Source organism: Podarcis liolepis (genome assembly GCF_965112155.1).
Source record: "Podarcis liolepis genome assembly, chromosome: 5".
In the NCBI taxonomy this organism is placed as follows: domain Eukaryota; kingdom Metazoa; phylum Chordata; class Lepidosauria; order Squamata; family Lacertidae; genus Podarcis; species Podarcis liolepis.
The window spans coordinates 81,953,573-81,973,988 of NC_139556.1; the positions used below are offsets into that span (position 1 = coordinate 81,953,573).

The 20,416-nt window shown below is 43.7% G+C and overlaps 1 protein-coding gene across 1 annotated transcript in view; it reads left to right on the top strand.

Annotated features, from left to right (window-relative positions):
- The window catches only part of LEKR1 (leucine, glutamate and lysine rich 1), a 75,693-nt gene that overhangs the window by 26,295 nt on the left and 28,982 nt on the right, over positions 1 to 20,416 (top strand). The window contains exon 6 of the mRNA XM_083504212.1: positions 18,818 to 18,899. Coding sequence (XP_083360338.1) covers positions 18,818 to 18,899 — 82 coding nt within the window. The remainder of the gene's footprint in view (positions 1 to 18,817; positions 18,900 to 20,416) is intronic.

Below are 20,416 nucleotides of genomic sequence, written 5' to 3' on the forward strand. Positions count from 1 at the left end.
CCCTATTGCCTTCTAAAACAAATGGTTAATCTTAAATTTTTATCTTAAACATATGTCAAGGATCTTGAGTTTCACATCAACATTGAAATATCTACTTCATTTGAAGGTTTCTAAACAAATGTCTGACAGCTAATATATCAGGACAGCATTTGATGGCGTCTTCTTGTCTGGCAAGAGGCTGGACTGGTGGCTGACTTAATTTCAAGATAAATACAACTCTTCTAGCATTTGTTAAATCCTTTGCATAATTACATTTAAGCCAACATATTTAATACACAACACAGATAGCCTCTTAAAAGGAATAAGGCCTTTTTAAAGTAGAGAGAGAAAGAAAGAAAAGGACTCAGTTTAAAACAGTTTCAGAAGAAGGCTCTTCAGTTTACATCCCCCCCCTTCAGCAAGCTGCTTTTCCCATTATCTGTTTAAGGAAGAAACAGCTTTAAAAAGACTTCCCAGCTAGATGCTTTAAAAAGACTTCCCAGCTAGATGCTTTTTCTCCCATTTGCCTCTGGCCTTAGAAAATACAGCTCAAGGTTTAAAAGAGGCCCATGGTATCATTTTACTATTTGCCCATTCCTAATTATATTTATCTCTGCCTTTGTTATCTTCTGTAACATGTAGGGTCAGTGTCATTACTCAGTCTGTAATTTCAGCTTTTACGACTTTGAGAATTGCTTTCTGCTATCAATCAAAAGGGGCCCCTTGTCTAGGAAGACAGTGCCAGTGTTTTCTTAAGCAGCTAGCCTTCTTGCCTGGCATGAATACTTTTGAAAATCTACTTTTGAAAATCTAAGCCCTCTTTAATATACAAGTCCTGATCAAACATTAATAAAATGCAGGCTTATGCCTGATGCCTCATTCCCCCCTTTCAAGCTCAAGGACCTTCGTCCCAAGTGTCCTTGATAGCTTGACCTTCATCATATTCCTGAGGTAAAGCTCTGTATAGGGCCATGATATGAGGTAGAGTTTCATTTGAAACCATCTTGCTAATTGTACTTCTAAAACATGAAATGATACATGGCATCATACATAAAACCATTACCACTACTGTCAAGAAAAACAAGCAAGACAATAGTATCCCTTTGAGTCCTGTGACATTAGGTAACCAATTGGTGAGCCATCCCATATCCCATCCTTCCCATGTTTGTACTGGGACATGTGCTATATTCTCCATCTTTGTGGCCAACACACGGATTGCCTCACCATTATCTGAAATGTTAAAGCAACAGGCATTCCCTGTCAAGTTCAAGACTCCACATAGGCCTCCCTGCTTGGCAAGTACATAATCCATTCCCATTTTCAGCTGCAAAATGGCGGCTCTACTTTCATCCAACTGTTGTGCAATAAGTCTCAAACTCCGGGCCGTTGCATTGGTTACAAGTTCCACTACTGCTTGCAATCGAATTATTCTGTTTAGATTATAAATAGGATCCCGTGCCCCTTGTATGAGCTCACCAGGATTCCAGGAGGCAGGATCATAATAGGCTATAATGCGCTCTGGTGGCCAATCATCAGTACCGCTCCAACTTTGGGTACTTCCTCCTGCTATACGAGAAATATCAGCGTTTCTTCGCGTTCGCTTGGGCAAATTAGTAGGCATAATCCACATTGGTGGTAATACCCATCCCAGGAAACAAGTCCCACTCCATTTGGAGGGGAGTTTCTTGTATGCCCATTCTCCACATATCCACCACAACCATCGTGTCTGAGGTCTTTGGTACGTGGAGTACAGAAGGCGAAATAGCAAAAGAGGTAGAGAGTTCACAGTGCAGTATGTTAGATTGCCTTTTTCTGTCACAGTTATGTTCCATACCACTTTCCATGCATGAATAAAAGGAGGTGCACAGGGCAAGGCATCCCGAGTTCGATAGGTAGTATCGTGTGCCCAGGTATTCTTAATATTATCCCAAGTATAGTGACAATGAGAAGAGCCTATCATGGTAGAATCAGCTGCATCTGATGATTTATGTACACAGAATTCCCCTTGTACAGGTATAACTCGTAATGGTTTAGTTGAGTTCCATCCGGGGAAATTCTGTACTTCTGTCTGGTGTGGTATTTCGCTTACCATACCAATGGCATCTAATGGTATCGGTAATAAGGGCATACCTCCCTCTGAATCATCTGGCCCGAGAGAGCAAACAAGGCAATTGGTCCTATTTGCAACATTGGCTACCATTTCAGCTAAACCTACCCACATATTGTGGTCATGGTGGAATCCATATTTAGTCAATTTGGCCAGATTCAAGGACCCTTCCCCTTCCCAAGGGATCAGGATTAATAATAGAATCATGTTGATGTCTAGCATATGCATTCCTTCCACAAAAGATTACCTTATAGTGATAGCAAATAAATATTAGTCCCAATATAATTCCCCCAGTGACAGAAATGGGGAACCACCAAGACCAAAACATATATCCCGAGGATCCCCAATGAGTAATATCTCTGATAATTGTTCCACAAAGGGGTGGGCAGTCAATTAATTGTATAAGAGAATCTGTCCTTTCACAATCGCTGGTTCAGATGCTCCTCAAGCTTCAGGCGTGCGCAGGTCAGCCAGCTTCCAGGTTGTGGCTGCAGCAGGCCGGTCGTCTAATGTTGCCCGTGACCTAGCCCGTTCCCGGTAGGGCTAGATACAGGGGTTTTTGGAGAGAGTCAGTTTAAGAGGATTAGAGGGGTCACCTTTGCACGTCCAACTGCCTTCGGACTTCTTCAAACGAGAGTGATGAATCCAGGGGGTCACCTCAGCTACCTTCACCGCTGTTGGAGTAGAGAGCAAGACGGTGTAAGGTCCACGCCACTTAGGTGCAAGTGGATCACGTTTCCACTCTTTCACCCATACGCTATCGCCAGCCTGGAACTGATGAATCGGCTCGGCAATGCTGCACGGCGTGCGCTCGAGGACCCACCTGTTAAGAGAAACAAAAACACGGGAGAGAGATTGCACTTGTCCCTGTGTCACATGGTCTCCTATTTGTTTAAGATCAGCTGGAATATCCTGAACAAAGGAGGGCGGTCTCCCATACAGGAGCTCAAAAGGTGACAACTTAAGTCTTTTTGTGGGTGCACACCGAACACGAAACAGTGTTATGGGTAACACATCTACCCATCCCAATCCCGTTTCCTGGGTTAATTTTGCCAATTGGGTTTTCAGAGTCCGATTCATTCTTTCAGTTTTCCCTGAACTCTGAGGCCTATAGGCTGCATGCAGTCTCCATTTCACTTGTAAGACTCGACATACTTCTTGTACTACTTGATCAATGAACGCTGGCCCATTGTCACTTCCAATGCATCTAGGTAATCCAAACCTCGGGATCAATTCAGTGAGGAGTCTCTTAGTTACCTCTCGTGCCTTTTCAGTTCGGGTGGGAAAAGCTTCAACCCATCCGGTAAGAGTATCTACAAACACAAGGAGATACTTGAATCCCTTAGAAGGGACCAGCTCTGTGAAGTCCACAATTAGGCTTTCCATGGGGACATATCCCACATGTTGGATTCCAGGAGGTTGTACCGGTCCCTGCCTGGGATTGTTTTTAGCACAAAGAACACATTTCTGTGAAATGCAAGTTGCTAATTGTGATAGGTTAATAATATACAACTTCCGACTGAGACTCTCTCTGGTTGCAGTACCACCAAGGTGAGTAGATTCATGATAATTTCTTACAATTGTGCCTGCTAGATGATGAGGTACATAAATCCTATTGTCTGGCAGGATCATCCAACCGTCCTTCACAACTGCTCCTTCCAGTTCAGCCCACTTCCTCTCTTCTGGGGTATAGTGAGGTTTAACTTCTTCTGGAACTACCTCTGGTATGAGGGCTGCTATAAATCCTCCCACAGGCTTTTGGGCTGCCTCTCGGGCTGCTTTGTCAGCAGCATGATTTCCTCTGGTTATTGGATCCCTTCCTCGTCCATGACCTTTGCAGTGCATTACAGCAATCTGTTCTGGAGCCCATACTGCTTCTAACAGGATTTCTACTTCAGGTCCATATTTCAAGGCCTTCCCGTGGGCTCCTATTAGACCTCTTTCTTTCCATAGAGCACCATGTGCATGCAGGGTTAAGAAGGCATATTTAGAATCAGTATAGATGTTTGCCTTACATCCGGCTGCCAATTGCAGAGCTCTAGTTAAACCTATAAGTTCAGCTTTTTGTGCTGAGGTGCCAGCAGGCAAAGCTTCAGCTTCCACAACTTCCTCATTGGTGACCACAGCATATCCTGCTCGTCTGGCACCTTCATGCAGGTAGCTGCTACCATCAGTATAATATACAACATCTGGATTTTTCAATGGTTCATCTTTCAGATCGGGTCTACTGGAATAAACTTCATCCATTATTTGGAGACAATCATGTGATTCTTCATCATCTACCTCTGGTAGGGGCAGCAAAGTCGCTGGATTGAGCATATTCACTACTCGTAGATGAATCCTGGGATTTTCACACAATAGGCCTTGGTACCTAGCCATCCTTGGGTTCGTTAGCCAATAACTACCCTTATATTCCATGAGTGTCAGAACAGCATGAGGTACATTCACATACATTGTCTGGCCGAAGGTAAATTTATCAGCTTCTTTGACAAGGCTTGCAGTGGCCGCTACTGCCCTTAGGCATGGAGGCCATCCTTTTGCTACTGAGTCCAATTGTTTTGACAAATAAGCTACTGGACGATTCCAACTTCCTAATCTCTGGGTCAGGACTGCCGCTGCAATCCCATTCTGTTCATGTACATACAGCTGAAAGGGTTTTTCCGAATTAGGCAGTCCAAGGGCTGGGGCCTCCATAAGTCGTTGTTTGATAACTAAAAAGGCTTGTTGCTGCTCAGGTCCCCATACGAATGGGTCCTTTTCTGCACCTCGAGTGCTTTCATGTAAGGGCTTGGCCAGACTGCTGAAATCAGGTATCCATAGTCTACAAAACCCTGCTGTTCCCAGGAATCCTCTGAGTTGTTTCCTTGTGGTAGGTTCCTTGATAAGGCAAATAGCTTCTTTCCTCTCTGGCCTCAATGCTCGTTGTTGGTGTGAGATGTCAAAGCCCAAATATTTGACCTTTTCTAAACATAACTGTGCCTTTTTCTGGGAAACTCGGTAGCCAGCTTGCCAGAGCAAGTGGAGCAGTTCCTCTGTACCTTCTTTACAGGTATCAAAATCCTTTGCTGCTAGTATAAGGTCATCTACATATTGCAGAACCACCTTTTCTCCAGGTATTGAGGGGTAACTTGTTAGATCCTTCGCCAAGGCAGTGCCAAATAAAGTTGGGGAATTTTTGAATCCCTGGGGCAATCTCGTCCAAGTTAGCTGGCCTTTTGTTCCTGTTAAAGGGTCTTCCCACTGGAAGGCAAATATAGGTTGGCTCTGTGGTGCCAGCCGGCAACAGAAGAATGCATCTTTCAAGTCCAATACAGTAAAAAATGTTGCTTCTGGTGGGATCAAACTCAGCAGGGTGTATGGGTTTGGTACATTTGGGTGCAAGGTCTCGATAGCCTGGTTTACGAGCCTCAAGTCCTGCACTGGCCTGTATTCATCTGTCCCAGGTTTTCGAACAGGCAAAAGGGGTGTGTTCCACTCTGATTGGCAGGGCTTAAGCAGACCATATTTTAATAGGCGGTCCAAATGTTTCTGGATGCCCTCTGCTGCTCGCCGGGGTAAAGGATATTGCTTTACAGATACAGGGGTAGCCATAGGTTTTAAGGTTACTACAATTGGAGCTATATTCTTGGCCATTCCTGGTGGGCTATTTTCGGCCCATACTCCTGGTGGCACCTGTAGAGTTCGGAGGAGCTTGTTTAACTCTGTATCCAATGTGGGTTGGACTTGCAGGGCTGACATTAGGCGCCATGATTGTTCCTTAGGTACTGAGAGGGAAATTATTCCTGCTGCCTTTGATGGCAATTTCATTTCTGGACCTCGAGGAGTGAAGGTGATTTGGGCCTGCAATTTGGACAGCATATCTCTACCTAAGAGAGGTATTGGACACTCAGGTATATACAAAAACTGATGGGTTAAACGATGTCCCCCAATCTGGCATTCCAAAGGTTGGAGGAAAGACCTCTTAGCTGACTGACCAGTGGCACTTTTAATGACTACACTTTTGGATGCCTTTTTCTGCAATAGTTCTGGGAGTACTGAGTATTCAGCCCCAGTATCAATCATAAAGTCTATTAAATGGCTTCCTAATTGAATCGTGACCGTGGGCTCCTGGAAGCCTAACTTTATGGAGTCCGGTCTTTCCTAGTCTTGGGTAAAATCCTCCTCTGCCAGTCCAATGACATTGTCCCTACTCCGTCCTTGTCCAGGTCTCTGATATCTTCCATCTCGAATCATTCCCCGTCCCCGTCCCTGGTTTCTTGGGCCGGAGCCTGGGCCTGGGCCTGGGCCTGGGCGTACTTCTTCCAACCTCAGGGGTTCAGGACACTCCCGCTTCCAATGACCCTCCTTCTTGCAATTTGCACATTGATTCCTTCCCAGTGGTGGATTCCTTCCCCGCCCTCTTCCTCCATTTAAGGGGCGGTAGTCTTGCTTCACTGCTGTGGCTAGCATTACCATCTTTTCCTTCTGCCACTTCTTCTTCTCTTGTTTCTCAGCCTCATCCCTATTCCGATAAACTCGGCGTGCAATGGCCATAATTTGGCTCATCAGCATCCCTTCCCATCCTTCTGATTTCTGAATTTTCTTACGAATGTCAGAAGCGCACTGGGCCACAAATGTAGCAGTAATCATTCTGCTGTTTTCAGGGGCTTCAGGGTCAAAAGGAGTCCATATACGATAGGCTTCTTGCAGCCTCTCTAAAAAGTCTCCTGGACTCTCATTTGGTTTCTGTTCTACTTCTGAGACTTTAGACATGTTAGTGGGCTTCTGGCATGCCCTGCGGATACCTTGCACAAGCGTCTGGCGGTAGGTGGTAAGTCTGGCCAGGTGAATTACATTGTTTGGATCCCAATTAGGATCTTCCAAGGGAAAGTTGTCTTGGAGATGACGGTCAATATTAAAAATATTTCCCACTCTGGCCTGCTCACGCAAATATATCTGTGCCTTTTCAATTATGTCTCTCCTTTCCTCAGTGGTGAACAGAGTATTCAGGAGCTGGCGGCAATCTGTCCAAGTAGGACTATGAGTATTTATTATTGAAGTCACCAAGTCCATCATAGCCTGAGGTTTTTCTGCAAAAGATGGGGTGTGTGTTTTCCAATTCATCAGATCTGTAGTCGTGAATGGAATATATTGCAGGGTCGAAGTTCGAGGTGGCCTTGGTCCAGGTAGCCCGTTAACCAGCACAGGCTCCTCAAGTGCATCAAATACTCTTCTGAGAGGGGCTACTACGTGATCTTTCTCTTCGCTTTGCTCTAAGGGCCTCAAATCATAGGGGATGGTATTTGTCCCAAGGCGTTCTTTTAGCAGCTTTATACGCCTGGCTGTATTGCTTGCTGACCGATTAAGGTCTCCCTGTAACTTCTGTAATAATTCTCTAGGATTTGGATGTACAGGAGTTTGGGGTAGGCAATCAGTTGTTTCACTAAAAGAGACTGTAGATGGAGTTCTACTGGGACTCACAGATGGAATAACCACTTCTGCTTGGGCTTTATTATAGGCCTCCAATGCCTCCTGAAGATATTTATCATAATCTATCAAGGAATCAAGTTCTGTGACTCCAGCCCCATTATTCATTCCACTTTCTTGCCTTGGGGTTACAACTGGTGGAGGGTTTGGATTAGGCTCCCTTCGATGTGGAGCATAAGGTGGAGGTGGAAGCAGCTCTTCCTCTGGTCCCTCAAAAATGGGTTTGAGTTTATTTGGCAAGATTCCTTTCCTAGCTTCGGCTTTTACAGCCAATAATTTGCATCGTTGGACTTTGCATTCCCTTATCCATGGAGGATTTTTATTTAATGTGCTCAGCCAGGAATCTATATATGAAAATTGTTCTGGGCACCCTCCAATTTCTTTGGCGATGTTAGACCAAAGTTTGCTTACTAAATTTATATCAAAGGTTCCTTGAGATGGCCATTCAGTATTTTGCTTCGGCCACTCTAATTCACATAACGTTCTCAGGCGCTCTGGCGTCATTTTGACTCCATATGCCCCTGAGAAGGCTTTCTTAAAATTATTTAACATACATTCAAGAGGTGTATTTTCCCCTTTTGAACCCCCAACTCCCATTGTATGGCCCTGTGAAGTATCCACTCAGTCACTCACACACACGCTTCGTGGGTTTCCTTGCCCAGATGGAGTCGCCTCACTGGGAACCGAAGTACTACCCACTCCACACTCAGGTCAGCTACAGATTGCTCTGTACTTTCTCACACATACAATGCGCTAGATACTTCACCACACACTCTACCTCCCAACTTTCCCTTTTCCCCCACCAGACCACCATCTGATATACCCAACCACCTAGCGTACTCAGTTCCCACTTACTGAGACGCAGAAGTTTGATCAAGACTTCTCTTCCTCCCAATTAAGTGGAGGGCCAAAAATCCCTTTGTGCACTTACCCCTGGTTGGTTCCGTTTCCCCCCGGTCCGTCGCCGCCAGTGAGCAGGGTATCAGACAGACGAGACTTCTGCGTTCCCCCTGGAAAAATTTACCAGTGCGCGCTTGGGTAAGCAGTTTAGAGATCCTCTCTCTTGTACCCTGCTCAGTAGAGCGAAGGGGCTGCGTTCCAGCAGACCACTTATCCGAGTCACGGCACCATAAAATGTAGCACCCTGCTTGTGGTTAACGCTTAGCTGGAATGAAATATTCAACGCAGCAATAGAGAATTTAAAATAATTATTTATTTGTCAGACAAATAAATGAGAGGCACAGTGGTATATGGTTACCAAGCTCTGGCCTGGCCTCCTGCCATTATGGCCAGCACTTATATTCCCTTAATCCAGCCCCCTTTGCTCCTCCTTGGGCTGCCTCTGTCCAATCAGCCTGGTTGGATTTCCTATTGGCTGATTGCTATAACCAATCACAAAAAGATACACCCATATCCTTCTGTCCTTATAAGGAACACAAACAGCTATATATTGTTACATCTATAAATGACAAATAAGTAGTAATATATCTTACATGTGTCTCAACAAGGAATCTTAATTACCAGCTCACCTCTTGCCCTCCCTGCCCTATTGCCTTCTAAAACAAATGGTTAATCTTAAATTTTTATCTTAAACATATGTCAAGGATCTTGAGTTTCACATCAACATTGAAAGATCTACTTCATTTGAAGGTTTCTAAACAAATGTCTGACAGCTAATATATCAGGACAGCATTTGATGGCGTCTTCTTGTCTGGCAAGAGGCTGGACTGGTGGCTGACTTAATTTCAAGATAAATACAACTCTTCTAGCATTTGTTAAATCCTTTGCATAATTACATTTAAGCCAACATATTTAATACACAACACAGATAGCCTCTTAAAAGGAATAAGGCCTTTTTAAAGTAGAGAGAGAAAGAAAGAAAAGGACTCAGTTTAAAACAGTTTCAGAAGAAGGCTCTTCAGTTTACATCCCCCCCCTTCAGCAAGCTGCTTTTCCCATTATCTGTTTAAGGAAGAAACAGCTTTAAAAAGACTTCCCAGCTAGATGCTTTAAAAAGACTTCCCAGCTAGATGCTTTTTCTCCCATTTGCCTCTGGCCTTAGAAAATACAGCTCAAGGTTTAAAAGAGGCCCATGGTATCATTTTACTATTTGCCCATTCCTAATTATATTTATCTCTGCCTTTGTTATCTTCTGTAACATGTAGGGTCAGTGTCATTACTCAGTCTGTAATTTCAGCTTTTACGACTTTGAGAATTGCTTTCTGCTATCAATCAAAAGGGGCCCCTTGTCTAGGAAGACAGTGCCAGTGTTTTCTTAAGCAGCTAGCCTTCTTGCCTGGCATGAATACTTTTGAAAATCTACTTTTGAAAATCTAAGCCCTCTTTAATATACAAGTCCTGATCAAACATTAATAAAATGCAGGCTTATGCCTGATGCCTCAGTATGTTAAGGAGAAAGCCAGGATCAAAATGTACTTTCAGAACCCGGCTAATTTGAAACCACTGTTTAAATCAGCCACAGTTCTCCAACTACAGACATAACGAGGAACTGTGGCTACTTTGAAAGAAGAGCAGTGTTCCCAATCTCCTTACAGCCACATGGGGAGAGGGTTGCTCATGAACCAACTGTTCATTAACGTACTGAGAAACCATCATTCTTCATTACATCCAAACTAGCCCATAGAGTGCATTCATACCACCACAGCAATTTCATTCCACTTTGGTTTTGGGGGGGAGAGTACTGTTGCACTCAGATCCTACTTCTGGGCTTCCCATGTGCACTCTGAGAACAGGATCCTGGACCAGATTTGCCAGACTCCTCTAATAGCCTTACTAATCTCCAGAAACTTACTTCTGAGAAAACACAGAAGGCCGGGGAAAGGTGGATTTCTCCCATCTACCACTTCTACCCTTCAAATCTCTCCACAACATTTTTCTCCGACGTACAGGAAGCCAGAGCAGAACCTGGAGTACAGTGGTACATCTGGATGCGAACGGGATCCGTTCCGGAGCCCCGTTCGCATCCAGAGCAGAACACAACCCGCGTCTGCGCGTGCACGGGTCGCGATTTGCCGCTTCTGCGCATGCGCGTGACGTCGTTTTGAGCGTCTGCGCATGTGCGAGTGGTGAAACCCGGAAGTAACGTGTTCCATTACTTCCAGGTCGCCGCGGAGCGCAACCTGAAAACGCTCAACCTGAAGCAACTTCAACCCAAGGTGTGACTGTACCTGATACTACGTGTTTCTGGTGGCTCACACTTTTCACCAACTGAGAAGAGTCTTCTCAGGTTGCCTTACATAATCTTGTGCCATTTGCTTTTGCATCTGTGTTTACTTCCAAACATCTTGCCCTGTCACAGAGAGATTTTGTGATATGTTCAGAGATATATTAAAGCATCTCACAATGCTTTGTACGTACCAGCTTCCCCCCAATAACTGTGGGAACTGTCGTTGACCCCTCACGGGACTGCAATTCCCAGCACCCTTAAGAAACTATAGTTTCTAGGATTCCTTGGGGGAAGCCATGTGCTTTAAACATATGGCATGGATGTGGCCAAAATTCAAGGAGTCTCTTTTAAACACTGTGCTACACACCAGCTTTGTGTCTGCATTATGTGTCCTAAAGCTCCTAGCAGCTGACTGCCAAAGACAGGAGGAGGTCGTATTGCTTCCATCTTCGGCACTCAGCCGTAGGGCTCTTTGTTTGTCAAAGAGGAGAGATGAGGTGGCGTGATGGAGCAGCCCCCCAGTGGAGAAAAGCACATTCCACTGATGGGTTAGATAATATGCTGTATACATGTGTTATGGCTATCGGGTGGTTTCTTGAGAGCAATCAGGCAAGATGCCTCACTGGTCTGTTCTAGAGCTTTATTATTGGTGCTAAGAAACCTTTACAATGCAGAGCGCCTCTGTTCCATGTCTTGCTCATTCACTAGCAGAATCCGAGAGTGGGCGGTCCTTAAATCTTCCCCAGCAGAGGAGTCTCTTGACCCCCAGCCTACGCCTCCCCTCTCTGCGCGAAAGACTACTGCGTGAGGAAGGCTTGGGTAAAGGGGGACCTCCCTCCTCCCCGCTTTGCTCAGGCAAGGTGTCCTGGCACCGCCTTGCATCCTCCGAGCCCTGCATCTCCTCCCCACTAGAGGTGTGGCTTTCTTCCTCCGCTGAGGAAGTGCTGCTTCCCACGATCTTTGGGGGCTCTCTGTAATCCACCCGCCTTTCCCCCCCCTCGCCCCTGAGCTGATGGCAGTTCCCTAATAGCATGGATACATTGCAACAGCATGTGGACAGGATACAACTTTTAATAATAAATAAATGCATTAAAATGAGAGCTCAAAAGAGCATTCAGTATTGTGAATCTCTTTTTAAGATTCATTTAGAGGCGCCCTTTGTTCTAGCTGATCATTTTAGTGCCTTTGGCATCCCTGGCGAAGCTTGAATGGAGCCAGGCACAGAGTTCTTAGGCTCATCCAACGCCTGTCTGTTTTGGCACAATCTGGCACCTCTCCTAATTGTGTCTTGTGGTCGCCTCTCTGAAACTGAAGAAGTGTCGTGTTAGTCTCTCATTCATTTTACAAGTCCAATGCAGGCATTAATGGGTGTTGTTTTTTTAAAAGTGTGCTGCCTTTCTGTTTTGATTCAAAAACTTCATTTCGAAAGCCAACGCCATCATTCAGTCTGTGATCCTGACCGGCAACTAAAATATTCTAAAAGTGTACAGGTTGTGCTATTCAAAAAGTAGCTTTGCTTCATCAAAATGACAGTGTAATTGCAGAGCGCTGCTGCTCTCACAGTATGTGATTTCAAGTCCTGAACAGCGGTAGTTATGGTACGGAATGGCTTTCATTACAGGGCCAGTGGTAACGGTGATACAGCAGTGAACAGAGGAATTTGCCATTTTAGCATGTTCTGTTGTTGCAGAAGGAGCCCTTGACATGGAACGCCAAGGAATCCACTGGATCTGAGGACAATGAGGGAGATGTAAAACACCTGCCTGAGCCTCACAAGCTCCTGTGGCAAACACACACACACACACACACAGCCTATTTATTTTTTGACATTTGTTTGCTTCCCCACAGCATAACGTTCTCTGAGTGGTCTTCAATCCAGAAGTATACATTTAAATAAAAAATAAGGCATAAACCATAAGATATGCATAAATAACAGCAAGAAACCCAAAACTTTCTGCAAACCCTAGATAAATTACTTAGAAAGCCTGGGTGAACTTAAAAGACCACAAGGATTGCATCAGGCAAACCTACTTTAGGAGGGTGGTTCCATAGCAGAGGTGCTCCTTCCAAGACAGCCTTCTGGCTACCCACCTCATATCATTCAGCAGGGAAATTGAAGCTAGGCCTCCAGAGAAGACCTTGAAGTTATTGGGATACTTAAAGGAGAAGGTAGCCTTTCAGATAACCTGGTCCCAAGCTGCCTGGGGCTTTAGAGGTCAAAGCTGCACAATAATTGTACATGAATATGGATGGGGGCTCTGTGCAACTTGCAAAACACAGGCATCAAACTGCTCCGTTCCAGTCCTGGAATCTTGCAGTCCTGTTCTGGGCCAATTGCTGTTCCTGAGTTATTTTTAAAGACAGCCCCACGTATAACACATTGCAGTAGTTTAAATTTCTAGTCCCGTTGCTCTTCTTGCCAGATAAGATCAAGGTCCTCTTTACTATGTGCTGCAACATCACCACTGTAAGGGACAGATAGGAAAGCAGGCACAGACTGATATGCCCCTCCCTCCCCCTTCTGTAATATTCCATTGACACAGCGAACACACTTGGAGAAAGTTTAAGCAGTGGGCTGGGGGAAAAACCGCAAACATCTAATTACCTTGCTTTAATGAAGCTGCAGTTATCTAGAACTAGATGTTTTATTAAGAGTGATAAATGCATTGAGTAACAGGCAGTGATGGAGCAGTTATAGCTGACAAGTAAAAATAAAAACCACATATTAATAATTGCACATTTTGTTCTCACTGAAGTAGTTTTAAATATTCATATTTCTTTCTCTAATCTGCCTTTCTGTTCTTAGAGGTCAGTATGACCGGAAAATCAGTAAACTAAATTCATATTTATCCCCAGAAGAGGGTGTTCTCTTATTTTCAATAAACATTTTACATTGTAAACCTCCCTATGTTCCTTGGATAAAGGGTGGTATAGGTATTTAGCAAACAAACAGACAACAACATCATGACTGTCATGAAGGAAAATAAAAACAAAAACTTAATAGGCTGAATTACTATTTTCCCAGGAAATAACTAATCAAACCAAAATATATTTTAATCAGTTATGTTTCTGCTTTGCTGTAAATGGAAGCATTTTAAAAGAAATGTCTAACAAAACAATCTATTCCCACTAGGGGAGCCAGAAAGACTAAAAAAAAATGTGTGCAGAAAGCCATGATTTGTAATTTAATTTCCCATGTGCTTAATGTTTCATTGTACTAACCGGAATAGAACTTTTTGCAGAGAACATAACCTAAAAGAGACAGGCATGCAAAATAATTGTCAATTTTCTCTTGCTACTTGTAAAATAAGATCCTCAACACCATGACATCAACAAGCACAGTAAACATATTTATTGCATTTTTATCCCTCCCTCCCTCCCTCCCTTCAAGGAGCTCAGAACAGCAACAGTCCTATCAATAACCTGAAGCTGATCCTCATGTTATGCCCCCTACACCCTGACAGGAAACTGCAGTACAGTGGTACCTCGGGTTAAGTACTTAGTTCGTTCCGGAGGTCCGTTCTTAACCTGAAACTGTTCTTAACCTGAAGCACCACTTTAACTAATGGGGCCTCCTGCTGCTGCCGCGCTGCCGGAGCCCGATTTCTGTTCTCATCCTGAAGCAAAGTTCTTAACCCGAGGTAATATTTCTGGGTTAGCGGAGTCTGTAACCTGAAGCGTATGTAACCCGAGGTACCACTGTTAATGCTCTTTGTGGCAAGGGGCTGTATGCACAAGCTGTAATGTGCAAAGGCTGTTCGCACCACGAATCAGACTTATTACCTGGAGGTTTTACATACTTGGTGTAGTATGTGTTTTTAGTAGTGGCTGGCATGAATGTGGAGGCACATTCATGACAGGAATGGCCCCCACACATTGCAGCTTCTGCATGCATGCTGTCGTCAAATGTAAGCATTTCCAGTGGAAAAAGTGTAAGGTCCATGACAGATTTTAGTTGTCAGCCATGCAGCCCTGGTATTCTGTTGCCTTTCTGTGGTCTCTTTAAAGACCTAACAAATTTTATTATGGAATAACCCTTTATAGACTAGACTGACTCATCAGGTGCTTAACTTTTAGGTTATTTGTAACATTAATCCTACAATATTCCAATTTTCTTAAGGAACTTTTTGTTTTTTCATGTATTTTGATGAGGCCTGATAATTTGTGTGTGAGAGAATGAGTATGTGATATGTAAAGCATACTTATTTCTCTTATATTTCATAAAATCATCAAATTGTAGAGTTGGAAGTGACCACAGGGGTTATCTAACCCAACTTGGGGCTTGAACTCACAGTCCTGAGATTAAAAGTCTCATGCTCTGCCTACTGAGCTATCTCAGGACAAACTCCTGTTGGGTAAGGGGTGTGGCTTAGCCTTGCGGAGCACATTCTTTGCATACAAAGGCCCCAGGTTCAATTGCCAGCATCTCCAGAAAGGGCAGGGAAAGTCTGCTATCTAAAACCGTGGATATCTGCAGTCAGTCAATGTAGACCAGGTGTGAGGAACCTTTGGCCCTCCACGTGTTCTTGAACAACAGCTCCCATCCTCCCTGGATGCTGGCTGTGCTTGCAGGAGCTGATGTGCATTGCAGTTCAGCAACATCTGGAGGGTCAAAGGTTTCCTGGTGCAGACAGTACTGAGCTGGATGGACCAATGGTCTGCATAAGGCAACTTACTCAAGGACATTGATCTCTCCAACTGGATTAGCTGTCATGTTCTTGTTTAGTCGTGTCCGACTCTTCGTGACCCCATGGACCAGAGCACACCAGGCACTTGGTCAAACTCATGTTGGTAGCTTCAAGAACACTGTCCAACCATCTTGTCCTCTGCCGCCCCCTTCTCCTTGTGCCCTCAATCTTTCCCAGCATCAGGGTCTTTTCCAGGGAGTCTTCTCTTCTCATGAGGTGGCCAAAGTATTGGAGCCTCAGCTTCAGGATCTGTCCTTCCAGTGAGCACTCAGGGCTGATTTTCTTAAGAATGGAGAGGTTTGATCTTCTTACAGTCCATGGGACTCTCAAGAGTCTCCTCCAGCACCATAATTCAAAAACATCAATTCTTCAGCGATCAGCCTTCTTTATGGTCCAGCTCTCACTTCCATACATCACTACTGGGAAAACCATAGCTTTAACTATATGGACCTTTGTTGGCAAGGTGATGTCGCTGCTTTTTAAGATGCTGTTTAGGTTTGCCATTGCTATATTGAAATAATTATTGAAACATTTTTATGTAACAGCTCTTCCAGTTGTGTGTACTTTCGTTTTCCTCTCGGTAAATGAGGTTTTACTAAGAAGATGGGTTGGGGTGGTATGTAAAAGGTTCACCTATTGTTATCTCAACATTTGCCGTCATTGTGTGCCATCTTTAACATCTCTGGAATGTTCGAGCTGGAACGAAAGGGTCGCCATGACCGCTCCTGTTATAGCTGTTGACAATACCTTTTTGATATAATCTACTGTTATGTGGGTCGGGTTTTTTTTGTCCTTGTCAGATTTTTCACATGCTTATATCTGAAGGGCAGCATAAAAAACATTGTTCTATGAAAAACATAAGCTAAATATTCTGAATACAAATGAAGCTTTCCAATTTTTTTGCCACAAGTAAGTAAAGCAGTGGTTCCCAATTAGCTAAGAAATGCAGACCCTCTGTTTTTGAAAGGCCAAGCAATGGACCCCCTACTTTTGATTTTTTTAGATATATCTATGATAGTTTTTGTTATATGAATGATGCTGCAGACCCCTCAGATGGGTTACGCACACTTCCTCGGGTCCACGGACCACCAATTGGGAACCACTGAACTAAAGAAATAGAATTTAATCTGTCATGTGTCACTAAGTCCAAGGTACCTGTTGTCTTCCTACTGCTCTTATTAATTAAAACATTTATGAGTCACCTTTCCACTCAGAAACTAAGCACCCAAGGCTATATGCAACCAGGTATTTACAGGCTGACATGGCTGCTTTTCTGGAATGTTAAGCTCTCGGGTATTTTCCCATTATTGTGGCTGCGTGTGTTTGTGTTTGTGTGTGTGTGTCTTTCTCTGGGGTTGTATTTAGTCCAGGCATTTTGAAGCTTTGTTATTGTTGTACCCTGCCACTGCCAGTCAGTTGGCTTAAATGATTTCACTGAGGGGAAAACAGCAGGCTTGGGAGATGTACAATCTGAGGTGCTTCAGTATACCCACAGCAGGGTGCAGGAAGCAAGGCAAGTTGGCAGCCACTGTGTGCTAACAAAAGCTGACAGATTAACTCCTGGGGGTGGGGGAAGTGACTGTGAAACTTCTTTATTTTCTCCATCATTTGCAGTGATCATTTGCCCGTATGGCCCACTGTAATTGTTCAAAGCAAATTAATGTTTGGGGGGAACCATTTGTCTTCTTCTTTTGAACATCATCTTAAGAAGGTTCTATCTAAGTTGTCATTCATTTTCCATTCCTTTTTATTTAGATTACACACCTTAGGTACATGTAGTACCCAGGTGCTCTGGATATGCTAGACAACAATGACGATAGAGTTATCTGTGATGTGCATATGAAGTACATCAGGGTAAAAATAGTTTCAAATTCAAGGGGTGGGACATCTGTGCCAAGATTAATGCAGCAATTATCATAAAATGCTGTTTGGTTGTGAGGTTATTTATGGGGCACTTAGAGCCTAGGGCTTGCCGATCAGAAGGTTGGTGGTTCAAATCCCCATGATGGGGTGAGCTCCTGTTGTTCGGTCCCAGCTCTTGTCCACCTAGCAGTTCGAAAGCACACCAGGGTACAAGTAGATAAATAGGTACCGCTCCAGCAGGAAGGTAAACGGCGTTTCCGTGCACTGTTCTGGTTCGCCAGAAGCGGCTTAGTCACGCTGGCCACATGACCCAGAAGCTGTCTGCAGACAAACACCGGCTCCCTCAGCCTATAGAGCAAGATGAGCGCTGCAACCCCAGAGCGACTGGACCTAACGGTCAGGGAGTACCTTTACCTTTTTACCTTTAGTAAATGACTATCCCTTCTTGCTGCCCATTTCTAGCTTCATTGTACATGGGTGGCCTAGCAGTCCCTGGCAAGATGTTTCCACAGCTGAGGTCTGTGATCTGCCACTTTGCGCATTACACTGGCCCCATGGATGCTGATGGAGGAGTGACTCCTACAGCTGCAAAAATCTCACCAACTGTAAAGTGTGAATTTGCCCTCTCTGAGTTAATAGTATCATCACTTGTCTATACCAGCTGCCTAAAATATCGATCGTTTGAATTTTTAGAAATGTTCCCTAGGCTAATGATAGTGTATAAGAATTTATAGCACCTTAAGGATAGGACAGCACAAGAATAATTGTTTAAGAATCTCCTTTCTGAAATTGGATTTATTGGACTGTTGTATAAACCACTGGCTTTTATTTCCAGAATGATTTTTTAGAGTACAGGTTATTACAATATTATGTGCAAGTTGAAAATCGGTCTAGAGTAGACAGTAAGAAAACAAAATAAACGTACTAATTACTTCCTATCGGTAATGCAAAATCTGTTGAAAGACCAATTCCCATCAGTGCCTATCAGTTTCAGAAGTTGACGCTGCTTGACTTCTTTTTACAAAAAGCTTATATACAGGATGTTTATTATACACTTCTGGTTTCGCAGAAAGGTGCCTTGTTCTTGTATCACTTTAAATCACAGATGAAGTAAGGTGAATGCACAGCATGCTGGTGTATGATGCTGAAATCATGGGCGCTTGGTTCTTCCTTCATTCCTGCTGCTCCTGAACTGCTGGGAGCTAAGCTCTGATATGGCTGGAGCTGAACATTTGAAGATTCTGGACATATAAGAGAAAGTTATTCATGCAGCACACAATTAAACTATTGCACTAGCTCCCACAGGAGAGAGTGATGGCCACCAACTTGGATGGCTTTATGGCTACTAGCTTCAATGGCCATGTTCCACTTCCTTTAACTGCGGTTTAAAGTGACATGCAAATGAGAGCATTAAAAAAGACTACCTGCTGTAATGTGCGCAGCCTACTATGGGCTTTCGAGGAAGAACGCAGGATGGAATAATAATGTTAAATGATGATAATATATATTAACAATTTCTTATTTCAGATTTAACAAGTCAAGTAGAGACAATTGAGCACAAGTTCCAGAAAGCAGCTGCCGAAATCAGCCATTATAAAGAACTATTCGTGTAAGACACTTAATTTTATTCATATCAGGTATAAATTTTATTCATAACAGGTATCGTTTTTTTCTGCCTGATTCCCCTGTAATTATGTGCTAAAATGTAAGAGATAATGAATACTAGGTTAGTTTACTGAAGTCTGCTAAGGACTGAGAGTAGTGTTGATTTTTATTTTCAAAATATATAAGACATGGAACATATTGTTTCATGCAGCCTCAGTCTCCTTTCACACCACCCCAATCTCTGAGTGGTGCAAGATTCCAGGGGTTCCAGGCACTTACCTAGGCTTCATGTTTCCTTTCAGAATGAGGCTGCGGTGTCTTTAAGATACAGGGTTTATTTACACATATATACAACCTGAGCCTACAATGGAGGGGTTCGTAGCATTAGCACCTCATGAGGGTCTTGTTTCTCCCATAGTCACAGCCTTGGGTTCAAACAGACACCATTTCTCTCTCTCCCTGCCCCCAGCTTGCTGCTTTCCTTCTCAGTGACATCACTCCTAACACTAACTTCTCTAACCTAAGCTACGGCTTTATCTCTTAATAGCCCATCACCTCACAGCAAACTAGCCTGGCTTAATTAACTTTTAACACTTACTGGCTTAATTAACTTTTAACACTTACTGATTCCAGGGGATTAGAAGTGTCAAGCACACAGCTTAGCACCCCAAGCCTTAATTAAATCTTAACATCTACTGGACCCAGGAATTTAGGGGAGTCTGGGACCCACAAACTCATAACACTATTTTATTACCTTTGTGGTGCCTTATTACGTTGTAGGTTGTTGTCCTCTTCTGATCCCATGAAGCAACCTATAGACATCTTAGTGATCAACTTGTTCCAAGGAGAGCTGGAAATGAAATGAACCCTTTTGATCTCCTATGTTTCCTCTTCTTTTGGAGAGCAATAGTCTTTTAAAGAGACAGACACTTCTCTTATTGTGCTCCTGGATTTTCCACTCGGTGCACTCCCTGCACCATTGTACTGTACTCAGTTCCTCAGGCCTGGAAAAAAGTCAATCATTGTATCATTTTACTGTTGTTAGCCGCTCTGAGCCCAGCTTTGGTTGGGGAGGGTGGGATAGAAATAAATTATTACTATTATTATTATTATTATTATTATTATTATTATTATTAGTTTCCCGGCTGTGGTCCTGTGGGTCTTGGTGCTGCCTGCCAGTCTTGGCTTCAGTGGACTCCTGAACACCAGCATCATGCTTAGGGCCAGAAACCCAGTCTTCCTCCTCTGCTGGTGACCCTGTAACTTCCAACTCAATATCCTTGCCACTGCTAGATTTGGGGATCAAGAGAGTTAACGAGGTTATATGCATAGTGTATTTTTGAATGAGTAGAGAACTTAGAAAAACAATTCAGGAGATACTGGGAATCTTTTACACTGCAAGGAAATTGAACGTAGCAGCCCTGCTGGATCGAACCAAAGGTCCACTGCCTCCAAACATGGAACTCCATAGTAGTTATCATGCTCAATAGCCATTGGTTGGCCACTTTAAGGCTCCTGACT